Genomic DNA, 14,518 nt, shown 5'->3' with positions numbered 1-14,518 from the left:
TTAAGTTTTTCTCAATATTTTATCATGAAAAATGTAAAACATTCAGCAAATTTAAAATAATTTCTGAGTAAACATCACTTTATTTGTCCACTATTAACAGATGCTACCATTAACATTTTACTGTGTCATATATCTACCAATCCTTTTACGCATTTCAGAGTAATATGCAGAAAACAGTATACTCTTCCATAAGTGTTTTAGAATGGATGGCATAATCTGGAGCTCAGTACATGCACATTTTAAAAATCCTGTTTATTTTATTTTAAAAATAGTTAAGATTCATATAAAATTAACCAGCTTAGTGTACAATTCAATACCATTGAATACATTTGCAAAGATATATAGTTATCCCTTATGTTTCATTCCAAACATTTTCTTTGCCCCAGAAGAAAACCAGTGTTCATTAAAGAGTTACTCCCACAACCCCTGGCAACCACTAATCTGGTTTCTGTCTCTGTGAATTTACCTATTCGGTCGGGTCATGTAAAATTGAGATCTTTAGGATCTGGCATGTTTTACTTAGTGTAATATTTCTCAGATGCCGTCCTGTGTTTACAGTTTTTTGAAGGAATTTTCTTATAATTAAATGCTAACTCTTGGTACACATTTGCTACCTTTTTACAGACTTATACATGAGTATAACCCAAGTCCCTGGAAAGATAAATATTATTGCCACCATCCCAGAAAATTCCTTATACTCCTTCCAGAGGCAACCATTGCTCTAATTGTTTTTGCTCAACATAAATTAGTTCTGCGTGTTCTAAAACCTCATATAAGTGAAGTCATAACTGTCCGTACTCTGTTGTCATGTCAGGCTGGTTCTTTTCAGTTGCTGAATACTCTCCTTTGTATAAGGGATCCTTACACACAGAATGTTGCTCAGTCTGACTCTGCCTTGGAGGGCTTTTCAGGGAGCCCTGACGGTACTGTCAGTCTGTCACTCAGCAAGAGAAAGGTGAGGTTTTCTGTTTCTGTAACAGTAGCCTCAGAAGCCCTACATAGGGTTGCTGAGAATCAGAATTGAGTGACCGTGGGTGGTGATAATATCTGAATATGCTATAATTTATTTATCCTTTTGTGTACTGAGAAGCATTTTCATATTGCCTTCTAAGTGGAGATGGGGAGAGTTACTGTCATATAATCTCCCAGGAGGGCCAATGCAAAGAAAAAGTTATTTTAGGGGGGGGGGAGAAAAAGTTATTTTAAAGATATTTTAATGAGACTTGTGTTTGATATTTTCTTTCTTTAAAGCATTTGGCCATCCAGTGCCATTGGTCTCAGAGGCCAGCAGTTATTGGAGATGTCCTTCAAGTCTATAGTGGATCTGAAGGGAGGGCTATTATTTTCTGTGAAACGAAGAAGAATGTAACTGAAATGGCCATGAATCCACACATAAAACAGGTAATTCCTTTTGGTTTTTTCTCTATTAGAGCTAATAAGGATGAGTCACTGAGCAAAAATCCTGTCTTTTGTGGATCTGGTTTGAAAGCCATTGTCAAAATTGAATCTACTTTAGAAGCTATTGTAGCCAGTCTCAATGACATGTTAAATCAGGATTTGATTCCACAAATTTTCATTAGTTTTTAAAGACTTAGAAAATGTGATCTTGAAAATAAAAAGATGGGGCGGGGGGAGTGTGGTATTAACAAACCCAGGGATAAGGGAACAACAAGTGATCCAAATTGGTGGTGAGGAGGGTGTGGGGGACCGGGTAGGGCATGAACAAATGTAATGTAACCAAGAGGAATTGCTGAAACCCTGGTGGCAACTGAGCATCATAGTGGGACAGGAGGAAAGTCAAGGGAAATAGAGGAAAGAGCTGGGAGGCAAAGGACATTTACAGAGGTTTAGTTAAAGACATGCACATATGCAAATATATTTATGTATGAGGATGGGGAAATAGATCTATGTGCATATATTTATAGGTTTAGTATTAAGGTAGCAGAAGGACATTGGGCCTCCACTCAACTACTCCCTGAATGCAAGAATACATTTTTCTATTAAATTGGCATTCTATGATGCTCACCTTCCTGATAAAACCACTGAAGACAAAGGGGGTGAATAAGCAAATGTGGTGAAGAAAGCTGATGGTGCCTGGTTATCAAAAGATATAGTATCTGGGGTCTTAACGGCTTGAAGATAAACAAGCGGCCATCTAGCTCAGAAGCAACAAAGCCCACATGGAAGAAGCACACCAGCCTGTGTGATCACGAGCTGTCAAAGAGATCAGGTATCAGCCATCATCAGAACAAATTTAACCATAGTGAATGAGGTGGGCAGTGCAGAGTGGAGACCCAAAGCACATTTGTAGGCCACTGGAGATCTCCTTGCAGAGGGATCTTGGGGAGGAGACGAGCCAGTCAGGGTGCGATGTAGCAATGATGAAGAATACAGCTTTCCTCTAGTTCCTAAATGCTTCCTCCCCACTCCCCCTACTATCATGATATGAATTCTCCCTTGCAAGTCTGGCTAGACCAGAGGATGTACACTGGTACAGATAAGAACTGGAAACACGGAATCCAGGGCGAATGATCCCTTCAGGACCAGTGGTGTGAGTGGCGATACGGGGAGGGTAGAGGGAGGGTGGGTTGGAAAGGGGGAACTGATTACAAGGATCTACATGTGACCTCCTCCCTGGGGGACAGACAACAGAAAAGGATGAAGGGAGACCTCGGACAGGGAAAGATATGACAAAATAATAATTTATAAATTATCAAGGGTTGATGAGGGAGGTGGGAGCGGGGCGGGAGGGGAAAAAATGAGCTGATGCCAGGGGCTTAAGTGGAGAGCAAATGTTTTGAGAATGATGAGGGCAATGAGTGTACACATGTGCTTTACACAGTTGATGTATGTATGGATTGTGATAAGACTTGTATGAGCCCCTAATAAAACGATTAAAAAAATGGTTCTTTGCAAATAATAATAATAAAGAAAATATAAAGATTAAAACAAAATGAGATTCTATGGATATGATTGGGTGATATGCATGATATTTTAGAGTCTGTGTTAAGAAAAAGTCACTAATACTTATTAAATGAGTTGACCTCAGTATTAAATATATGTATCTATTTAAATATAATAATCATTTTTTAAAAAGCATTTTCAAATACAAAATTCCAAACATGCACAAAATAGTGCTATAAACCCTTATATATTCATCTTTCAACTCCAGCATTTATTAACATGTTATTTTTATCTATAAAATTCTCAATATGTATCTCAAAAAGAAAAGGTTAATTTTTGAAAATCCACAACGATGTTATCACATCTGAAAAATTGATAGTTAACATTTTAAAATAATCATTTGGTGTTCACATGGTGAGCTCATAGATGCTAGTTTCTTGTTTTCTTTTACAGTTTGTCTTTTTTTGAATCTGGATCCTGTTATGGGTTATGTGATTTTATTTACTAAAGTCTGTTATTTTATGGATTCTTTTTTAATCTCTTATTTGTAAGTGTTTAAGAAACCACATTCTTATAAATGTAGATGTTTGCTTCACTCTGTCTTCTGTATATTCTAAAAATGGGTAGTTAGATATTGAGTCTTCATCAGATTCAGGTTTATTGATTTGTTATTGTCTTTTTTATGAGGTTCTGTAATAGCTAATTCTGTCTTTGTTGTGCTAACATCTGATGATAATTTATGTCAAGAATCCTTCTTTATATTGATGAATCCTTCTAGTCATGTTGTGAGTCTAGTAGATTCCTAAAGAAAGGTTCATAGCTTCTCTGATCTTTGTACCTGAAAATAATTTTGACTGAAAATAATCTTGGTTCATGTTTTTCTTCCTTTAGTGTCTAAATAAATTATCCCATTGTTTTTAGAATAAAGCATTATAATAAAAAATTAAATGCTGTCTGACTTTTGTTACCTATAAATGATTTAATGTTAAGTCTTGATACCCAAAGACTTTTTCTTTACTGATCAATTTTGGTCTTGGTTAGTGTTTCTCCAGGTTACAGTGTACGCTTTTAATACTGTTTTAAGACTTTTTTTTCTTTCCCTAGCACATTTTTCTTAATAGCTTTTGTCATTTCGTTTGCCACATAGTTTTGGTTTTCATTCTTTTTTTAAAAAAATCATTTTATTGGGGGCTCTTAAGCTCTAATAACAATCCTTACATTAATTGTATCAAGTGTATTTGTACATATGATGCCATCATTATTTTCTAAGCACTTATTTAAAACATTTACTTTCTATTTGAGCTCTTGGTATCAGCTCCTTTTTTCCCCCTCCTTCCCTTCACCCTTGTGACCCCTTGATAAATTATATATTATTATAATTATTTTCATATCTTAACACCAACCTCTGTCTCCCCTGTTCCTCTGCCCACCTTCCCCCTACCTTCCTCATATTGCTACTCCCATTTCTGATCCTGAAGGGTTTATCTGACCTGGATTCCATGTGTTCTGGGCTCTTATCTTAGCTGTACCTATGCACATGCCCTGGTCCAGCCCACAGTGAAAGAACAGGACTGAGGTCATGATAGTGGGGGGTCAGGAAGCCTCAAGGAATTGGAGAACTGTTTTCATTGGTGCTATACTGTGCCCTGGTTGATTCATCCATCCCTTCCTTGTGACCCTACTATGAGGGGATATTGTCTACAGATAGGTTTTGGATTTCTCCTTCGATCCCCCTCGTTCTCAACAAATGTTTTTGTTTGTTTTGGGGTCTTCTGATCCCATCGACACCTCATATTCACACAGGCTGGTGTGCGTCTTCCATGTGGACTTGTTGCTTCTCTGCTAGATGGCTGCTTGCTTAGCTTAAGACCTTTAAGACCCCAGATGCTATGCTATATCTTTTGATAACTGGGTAGTTTGGGTTTTATTCTTTTTTTTTTAAAAAACGTTTTATTAGGGGCTCATACAACTCTTATCACAATCCATACATATACATACATCAATTGTGTAAAGCACATCTGTACATTCTTTGCCCTAATCATTTTCTTTTCTTTTTTTTTTCCTTTTCTTGTTTTACATTTTATTAGGGACTCATACAACTCTTATCACAATCCATACATATACATACATCAATTGTATAAAGCACATCCATACATTCCCTGCCCCGATCCTTCTCAAAGCATTTGCTCTCCACTTAAGCCCTTTGCATCAGGTCCTCTTTTTTTTTTCCCCTCCCTCCCCTCTCCCCCCTCCCTCATGTGCCCTTGGTAATTTATGCATCGTTATTTTGTCATATATTGCCCTATCCAGAGTCTCCAGTCCCCCCTTTCCAACCCACTCTCCCAGCATCGCCCCTCACACCCTTGGTCCTGAAGGTATCATCCACCCTGGATTCCCTGTGCCTCTAGCCCTCATATGTACCAGTGTACAACCTCTGCCCTATCCAGCCCTGCAAGGTAGAATTCGGATCATGGTAGTTGGGGGGAGGAAGCATCCAGGATCTGGGGGAAAGCTGTGTTCTTCATCGGTACTACCTCGCACCCTGACTGACCCATCTCCTCTCCTAAACCCCTCTATGAGGGGATCTCCATTGGCTGACACTTGGGCCTTGGGTCTCCACTCTGTACTTCCCCCTTCATTCAATATGGTGTGTGTGTGTGTGTGTGTGTGTGTGTGTATATACACACACACACATACACACACACACACATATATACACATACATATATTCTTTTTTTTTTTTTTTGCATGGTGCCTTATACCTGGTCCCTTGGGCACCTCGTGATCGCACTGGCTGATGTGCTTCTTCCATGTAGGCTTTATTGCTTCTGAGCTAGATGGCCGCTTGTTCACCTTCAAGCCTTTAGGACCCCAGACACTATGTCTTTTGATAGCCGGGCACCATCGCTTTCTTCGCCACATTTGCTTATGCACCCATTTGTCTTCAGCGATCCTATCATGGGGTTTTATTCTTTAGAGACTTGTGTTATTTGTCTTTGGTTCTTCTTCACTTCGGTATTTTTCTCTTTATCTCCTGTCCAGGTGAAAATAATTAATTTATCTGAGTGTTTCAAAATGACCTATTTTGAGGTGCTACCTGTTGTCAATATATTCTTATTAGTATAGTCTACATTTATGTAACGCTTCTTATCTCATTTCTATTTCTTGAGTAACATCACCTTATACTTTTAGTTTTTCTAACTGATTATTATTTTTTCATATACTTTTTTTAAATAAATCATTTTATTGGGGCTCATACAACTCAATTGAGTAAAGCACCCTTATATATTCATTGCCCTCATCATTTTCAAAATTTGCCTTCTACTTGGGTTCCCAGAGTCAGCTCATTTTCCTTTTTTCCCTCCTTCTCCCTCCTCATACCCCCTCCCTCACGAACCATTAATAACTTATAAATTACTACTCTATCCTATCTTCCACTGCCCGATGTCTCCCCTTACCCACTTTCCTGTTGCCCTTCCCCCAGAGAGGAGGTTATATGTAGATCCCCGAGAACGGTTCCCCCTTTTTACACCCCCTCCCCTCCCGGTGTTGCCACTCTTACCGCTGGTCCTGAGGGGTTCATCCGTCCCAGATTCCCTGTGTTTCCATGATCCCTACTGCACCGCTGTACATCCTCTGGTCTAACCAGGTCTGCAAGGTAGAATTGGGGTCATGATAATTTGGAGGGGGAGGAAGCGTTCAAGAACTAGAGGAAGGTTTTGATTTTCCTTGTTGCTACACTGAACCCTGAGTGACTCATCTCCTCCCCACTACCCCTCTGCAAGGGATGATATTTTTTCATATACTTTAAAAATTATTTTCTTTTATCTGTTTTGTGGGCGTACCTTCCTAGAATGCTTTTATTATTTGTATTATTTTTGCTTCAGAGTTTTTTTTCCTTCTCCTAATTCCTTTGTGTGAGACTTGTCTGTCGTCTTTTGTAGCGCTCATGTTTAGGTGAATTTCATCTTAAGTTTAGATGGGGAGGAATGGGTCAGAATAGTTTTCCATTTCATAGCTCTAGAGCTACTTTTTTTAAATCATTTTATTGGGGACTCATATAACTCTTATCACAAGCTATTAAATATATTAATTGTGTAAAAGCACACTTGTACATTCGTTACCCTCATCATTCTCAAAACATTTGCTCTCCACTGAAGCCCTTCCCATCAACTCATTTTTCTCCCTTCCTCATTGCTCGCCCCTCCCTTATGAATCCTTGATAATTTATAAATTATTATTTTGTCATATCTTACATTGTCCGATGTCTCCCTTCACCCACTTTTCTGTTGTCATCCCCCAGGGAGGAGGTTATATGTAGATCCCTGTAAATGGTTCCCCCTTCCCACCCCACCCTCTCTCAACCCACTTGATATCGCCACTCTCACCACTGGTCCTGAAGGGATCATCCTTCCTGGATTCCCTGTGTTTCCAGTTCCTATCTGAACTAGTGTACATCCTTTGGTCTAGCAAGATTTGTAAGGTAAAATTGGGATCATGATAGTTGGGGTGGGAGAGGGAAACATTTAGGAACTAGAGGAAAGTTGTGTGTTTCATCGTTGCTACACTGGACGCTGACTGGTTCGTCTCCTCCCCGTGACCCTCCCATAAGGGGATGTCCAGTTGCCTACAGATGGGCTTTGGGTCCCCACTCCCCCTCATTCACAATGATAGGATTTTTTGTTCTTTGATGCCTGAAACCTGATCCCTTTGACACCTCATGATCACACAGTATGATGTGCTTCATCCATGTAGGCTTTGTTGCTTCTCAGCTAGATGGTCGCTTGTTTACCTTCAAGTCTTTTAGACTCTAGACACTATATCTTTTGATAGCTGAGCACCATCAGCTTTCTTCACCACATTTGCTTATGTACCCATTTGTCTTCAGCGATTGTGTCAGGAAGGTGAACACCATGGAATGCCAGTTTAATAGAACAGTGTTCTTGCATTGAGGGAGTACTTGAGTTGAGGCCCAATGTCCATCTGCTACCTTAATACTAAACCTATAAATATATGCATGTAGATCTATTTCCCTATTCTCATACATAGATCTATTTACATATGTACATGCCTTTATTTAAACCTCTATAAATGCCCTTTGCCTCCTAGTTCTTTATTTCCTTTTACTTTCCTCTTGTCCCACTATCATGCTCAGCCTTAATTTGTGTTTCAGTAATTCCTCTTGGTTACATTACCCTAGATCACGCCCTACTAGGCCTCCTGCACAACTCCTCACCACTGATTTGGATCACTTGTTTCCTTGTTCCTTGGCTTGTTAACACCATTTTCTTTCCCCCCACCTCCCTCTCTCCCAGGTCAGAGGGCCCTGTTGTTTTCTCCTCCATATTGTTCACCCTGCCTATCTTATTTAGACAAACCTGCAGAGATAATAACATGCACAAAAACAAGACAAGGCAAAACCAAGCAACAAAAGAAAACAAAACAGTAACAAAAAGCCAATGACAGAAAAAAGAAAAGCCTGTAGTTAGTTCAAGGACTGTTTGTTCGCCTTTAGGAGTGTTTTCCGGTTGAGTCTGATGGGGTGCCAAGCCCTGGCCCCAAAGTCTTTATTTTTGGCATTCCCTGGGGACTTCGTTGCTCTGTTCCCCTTGCTGTTCTCTTATACGCACTTAAGTTTTGCCTTGGTGTGTTGGGACCAGATCGGGTGGATGCAGCTTCCGCTTGTGTTATTTTGCTAATATTTGAAAATATGATCTGTGTCACTGCTCCCCTTATTGGTCCTGAGGGGTTTATCTGTTCTGGATTCCCTGTATTGCGAGCGTTTTATCTGTACCAGTATACATGTTCTGGTCTAACCAGATATGTAAGATAGAATTGGGGTCACAGTAGGAGTGGGGGGGAGCATTAAAGAACTAGCGATACTAGGAGGGTAAGGATCAGGTGGGTAGTAAGGGGAAACCAGTCACAATGATCGACATATGGCCCCCATTCCCAGGGGGGCGGACAGCAGAAAAGTCGGTGAAATGAGACAGCATGGGTGTAAGACATGAACAAAAAAATGAATTTATAAATTATCAAGAGGGAATGGGAGGGAGGGAGGGGGCAAATGAGGCGCTGATGTCGGGCTGAAGTAGAAAATGTTTTGAAAAAGATGATGACAGCATATGCCCAGAAGTGTTTGACAAAATGGATAGATGTATGGACTGGGATAAGAGCTGTAACAGGCCCCAATAAAATTTTAAAAATTTTTTTAAAGAAAAAAAACAATGTATACACAACAGATAAAAAATTTAAGAAATAAATTAAAATACCTGTAAGTTATCTCTCGATAAAGCTTTACAAATGTACCTATAGATATGGTCTTCCACTTTCTAAACTCCTGGTGGCTCCTCTTTCACTTTTACCTCGATCTTCTCTTTCTATTGTCCTCCTCATTCTCAGTTTGGGTGCAGGCCCAGCAATGTCTCCTCAATGTAGGGCTTTATCCAGAGAAGGGACCATTAGTGTGCTTGCTTCGGCAGCACATAAACAGGGAAAAAAGGGAGCATTAGTTCATATGGGACCCAGGGATAGTTCATATGGGACCCAGCCCCTCCAGATGTTACCTGGGCTTCTCACAATCACCTCAGAGCACACAAAACCCCTTCCAGTTTAGATAGTTGTCCCCAAAATGCCTTTCCAATGGAGTACCTGTTCTAGGACTGTTTTCCCCAATTGTATGGATCTAGTTCCCATGTCATCCTAGTTGCTCTGTTTTTATTATTTTTAATGTGGAATTCATTGGACAACTCTGACGTCACCATCTCTGCTGTCACTTTAACTGTAAGTCGTGCAGCGTACACTCAGTCTTGAAGTGTTGGCTATAAACATACAGGCCCTGAATAGTGAAGGGTGTTGGATTTACCTTTCCTCACATGAAATTGGACCTCTTAGCAGCAGCTTTTCTTTGTCAAGGAAGGAATTGCTTTGTTGCAAAGGCCGGAGGGAAATTTCCCTCAGTAGATGGTAATCAGTTTCCATGTGTGGAACTAACGGGATTTCTTTTCAGTGAGGTGGCTGTTCATGATTTCAGTAGAAAGGAGTATGAGCTTTTGTAGACTAACCAAAGTACTGTAACGATTATTTTTGTTTCTATTAATTTTTTTAAAGATCAGTTTTGATTTTCTGAGGAAAATGCTTTGTAAATCTTAAATAATTACACACACATTTTCTCCCCCACCCTTTTTTTCCTCTTAGAAGAGTTTATTCATAAGTTGATAACTTAGCATCTGTCCCTGGAATTTTGAGTGTATTATTCTTCTCTAATTATCAAATACAAATCTCTTCTGTCATTTTTCAAAGTGAATTAAAAAATTCATCATGAAGAACTAGCTATTTAAAGTATATGGACTTGTAACTTAAATTTTTCTCTTATTTTGGGTTCTGTGATAACAGATTTTTTCCCCTTTTTTCCCACAGTTTAGCCTTTTGCAGCTTCTGTTAAGGTCTTTTTTGTATTCTTGGTTGTACTTTGAATTCTTCCTAGAAGGGAGAAAATAGTACAGACTTTGGAATCATGTATATCAGGTTTAAATCTCAGTTGTGTAACTGTGTAATCTTGGGCTAGTCACATATTTCTGTGCTCATGTTTCCTTTTTTAAAGTGACATAAAAATAACTTCAAAAAATATCAGCTTGAATATTTAAATTAAATCCTTTATTTAAAGCCAAAGTGGATGATACTCTCTTACGGGAGTAGGGGCGGGCACTGTAATTAATGATCCAGAGGGACTGCAAAAGTAACTACATTTTATCATTAGATTATCATCAGTTATAGTACAAAAGTAATTTTTTTTTTGCCAAAATGGTGATAGCAGGCCAAATAACGTTTGGGAAGCTATCACTTAGCCCAATTTTTTTCTTTTATATATTATCTGTATCTTCTATCTATCAATCCTCATTCTATAGGAATTTATGACATTTCTCAAAAAAAAAAACCCTACATAAATCCACATTCAACAGTAAAAGGAAAGCCACAACACACACAAAAACAGAAAACAAACCACCACTAGCAATTTCTTACTGTCTTGAAAACCAAAATACTTTTCAACAGAATTTCATGTCTATTCTACAGTTTGGGTCTCTGTTTCAGAGCATGAATTGCTTTTCAGATGAAAAACCTGGGGTGGCAGAGGTGCATGTGTGCAAGGGGAAAAAACCCAGGGAGGGGCAATTACGGGGCATTTCTCTGGTCAGACAGCCACGTGAGGAGGGAGTGATTCTGAGAACTTCTCAAACAGAGAACATTTCGCTGATGTGCTCAGAGGTGGGAAGTGCATGCGCTTCTTGCTGAACTTGTAGACAGTAATAGCCACCCTCCTCCAAGAAAGTCAGTACCAGGATGAGTGCACGTGGAAGTGGCTCTTTTCTGATAGACTCACCTGGTTACATCACCATGCATGGCAAGCTCATACAACCTTGAGTTCCATCGTCAGTCATTACTACTGAGTTATTTTATTCAGTACTGACAAATTTTTCAGTGTATAAAAGGCATCTTTAACTCCCTGCCAGGTCTTGGCTGAGGCTTCAGTGATCAGAATCCCATAGCTTTTGGCCAGTTCCTGTACTTCTTTACTGTCAACAGTCCTTGCTGACAAATCACACTTGCTTCCTACCAGCACCATAGGTACATCATCTGAGTCCTTTACTCGTTCAATGTGCTCTCGTAGAGGTTAATACTGCAAACAATTTGCTACTATTGATGGCAAACACAGAGGAAGCTTCCGCCTGTCCTGATGTGCTGGTCTCTCATGGCACTGTATTCCTCTTGTCCTGCTGTGTCCAGTATGTCCAACAGACAGGTTTCACTGTCTATAACCACCTATGAATCCTCTGAAATGGGATCACCTCATCTACAAAGTGGTTCTGGTTTAGCTGGATTGTCAAAGCACTTTTCCCAACCCCACCTGCTCCAACCAACACCAGTTTGTCCTCAGTCATTTCACATCAGCAAGGACCTCAAGTTCTGCCGCGTTGGGCGATTTCGGTATCACAAGTGGGAAAATGTTGGAAACCCTGGAACAGCCATGAACAGCTCCCACCGGGGAGTGGCACTTTGCGTAATGCTTTGCTTATATACATGGAAACAGTCCTGGCAGTGCAGTGGATTAAGCTTTGGGCTACTTACTGCAAGGCCAGAAATTCGAATCCACTAGCCACCTGAAGGGAAGGGAGAAAGAAGAGGCTGACCCAGGCCTGTAAAGAGCACAGCCTTGGAAGCCCTGTGGAGCAGTTCTCCTTGTCCTATGGAATCAGTGTGGGTTGGAGTCAACTTGAGGGCAGTGAGCTTTTCATGGACATATGTGTAATATATGAATATAATCATTCCTGTGGTTTCAGTAAGAAGCCCTAGTGGTGCAGCAGCTAAGCACTGAGCTGCAAATTGAAAGGGTGCCGGTTGGAATCCACCTGCCACCCCGTGGGAGGAAATTGTCGCCTTTGGAAAGATTCCAGCCTTGAAACTTCACATGGCAGTTTGTGCCCCATAGGGTCGCTGTGGTCACCAACATCATTTTACTCGTTGCACATCTGCTGATAGTGCACAGGGCTTTCTCTGGCTTAGATTTAGGCATTACTAGAAATTCACTATGAAGCCCTAGATCTGTGTCTACCCTTCTGGCCACAACACCTAAGCCCATTATTTCTCTGAAATCGAATTCACTTTCTCTTAGATACCTGTACTATCTGTCTCCAACTTTCCATAGGCTAAGCCAGAAATCTTTGCATTACCCCCGACTTCTTATTCACCATTGCCCATCCAGGTAGTTACAGTGTACTTTTGGATTCTATTTCCTATTATGTAAAATTCCCATTTTCTTTTCTACTCCATTGCAAAAACTTAACATCTAGGAGGCATACCTAATATGTCTTTTTATTAATATCTCATTTCAACCATCTTCACCAAGTCCTCTCAATTTCAGCTAACATTTCTCAAATTCTTACGTAACCCAGTGCTCACTTACTTCTCCAGCCTTATCTTATCATCACAGCATCCTCTCCTTCTCTGCACTTGCTCGACACCTGCCAGGTCTCCTCTTACCTACCACGTCTGTTGAACTTGCAGCCCACCCTTGCCTCACAACTCTTAGATTTCAGAACAGTGCTTTTCAGAGAGCTCTCCCAGACCCCAAACTAGTACATCTTGACCTGCTAAGATTTAACCTAGACTAAAAAATCAAAATCATTAACCTAGATTTTGGCTTCATCTATTCAAGGGGATACCCCTAAAAACCGGAAATCCACCCTCCCCAAGCTTTGTATTTAATTTTTTTTTTTACTAAACAACCTTATCACCTTCAAAGTACTCTCCATTACACTTAATACATTTTTCAAATCTGTGATTCCATTCTTGAAAACAGTTTTCAAACTCCTATGTTTCCATGGGGGACAGCACCTCCCTTGCTTTTTTCTTCACCTCTTCTACATCGTCAAATCACTATCCTTTCATGTCCCTCTGCATTCACAGAAACAAAAAGTCACATGGAATAAGGTCAAGAGGGTAAGGTACAGGGAAAAAAAGCCGTGCTGGTTTTTTTGTTTTGTTTCGTTTTGCCAAAAACTGGCACACTGAGATGGCTGCATGAGCAGGTGCATTGTTCTGGTGGCTACACCAGTCCTGTCTGCCACAAATCAGGCCTTTTTTGTTATGTAGTCTTTTCAGAACCTCTAAATAGACCACTTGATTAACAGTCTGACCTGGTGGAACAAACTCCATATGCACTATGTGTGGACATTTTCATCCATTCAGCAAGTTGACGGACAGCCAGAATGAGGTTTGTCATCAATCAACATTTCACCTTTTTGGAAGCGAGAAAACCACTCGTACACTTGAGTTTTTCCCATAGCGCTATCATTGTAAGCTGTGTTCAACATCACAACAGTTTCTGCAGTATTTTTCCTGAGCAGGAAACCAGATTTCACAGTCGCACACTGTTTGCTTAAATCAGTCATCATAACAAACGAGGTTTGAGTGAAACTGCTTTTATGAAAAAATTCACTGTGACCAGAGAGAACCTTTCCAGGCAACGCTACTGGGTGCACTAACTCTCAGAGCGAGTTGCTTGATGCTCGCCTAGCAGGGGTGGGGTGGGTGAGGGGTGGTGGTGGAGGAAATGCATACCCTGGAAGCTCCTCTCTGCTCAGCACAATTCTGGGTTTTTTTGTTAGCTCCTAAGTGGGAGATTCGTTATCTTTTAGTTCCGTTCCTTCTCTTTTCAAGCCCCTTAGTGCTTATCTGCTACATTTGTCTGCATGCCTGATAATTTGATTATTGTCCGTCTCCTTGCCCTGCCAGACTATCAAGACCATCAGGGCAGATGCAGCCTTATTTTGTTAGCCATTTTATCCCTAGTGCTTGACCCATAGTGGGAGCTCACTAAGGATTTGTTGAGTGAGTAGGTTGGCATTTCCACCACCTTGCTGGTGAGGCAATTTCTGAATTCTGCAATAGCATGCAGAACTGGATTTCCATGATTTTCCTTGTCTTTTTTTTAATACATTATATATATTGTAGCCAGAGTGTTCTTTATGAAATGCATATCTGATCATTATGCTTCTACTTAAAGTCACTCGTTCCACATTGTTCCTTTCTAGCGCCATTGTTCGCTATTTACCCC

General features: G+C 40.2%; 1 protein-coding gene and 1 pseudogene across 2 annotated transcripts in view; one reads left to right on the top strand and one right to left on the bottom strand.

Moving 5' to 3' along the window:
* DDX50 (DExD-box helicase 50) overlaps nucleotides 1-14,518 on the top strand; it is a 49,545-nt gene that overhangs the window by 13,930 nt on the left and 21,097 nt on the right. For both annotated transcript variants that reach the window (XM_075535118.1, XM_075535119.1), the window contains one exon: nucleotides 1,252-1,401. In XM_075535118.1, coding sequence (XP_075391233.1) covers nucleotides 1,252-1,401 — 150 coding nt within the window. The remainder of the gene's footprint in view (nucleotides 1-1,251; nucleotides 1,402-14,518) is intronic.
* Nucleotides 11,289-11,843, bottom strand: LOC142429452 (GTPase NRas pseudogene; annotated as a pseudogene).

The sequence above is a fragment of the Tenrec ecaudatus genome, chromosome 16 (genome assembly GCF_050624435.1).
Source record: "Tenrec ecaudatus isolate mTenEca1 chromosome 16, mTenEca1.hap1, whole genome shotgun sequence".
Taxonomy (NCBI): Eukaryota; Metazoa; Chordata; class Mammalia; order Afrosoricida; family Tenrecidae; genus Tenrec; species Tenrec ecaudatus.
Note: the sequence above shows the minus strand (reverse complement) of the source record. Positions and strands in the feature narration are given on the sequence as shown.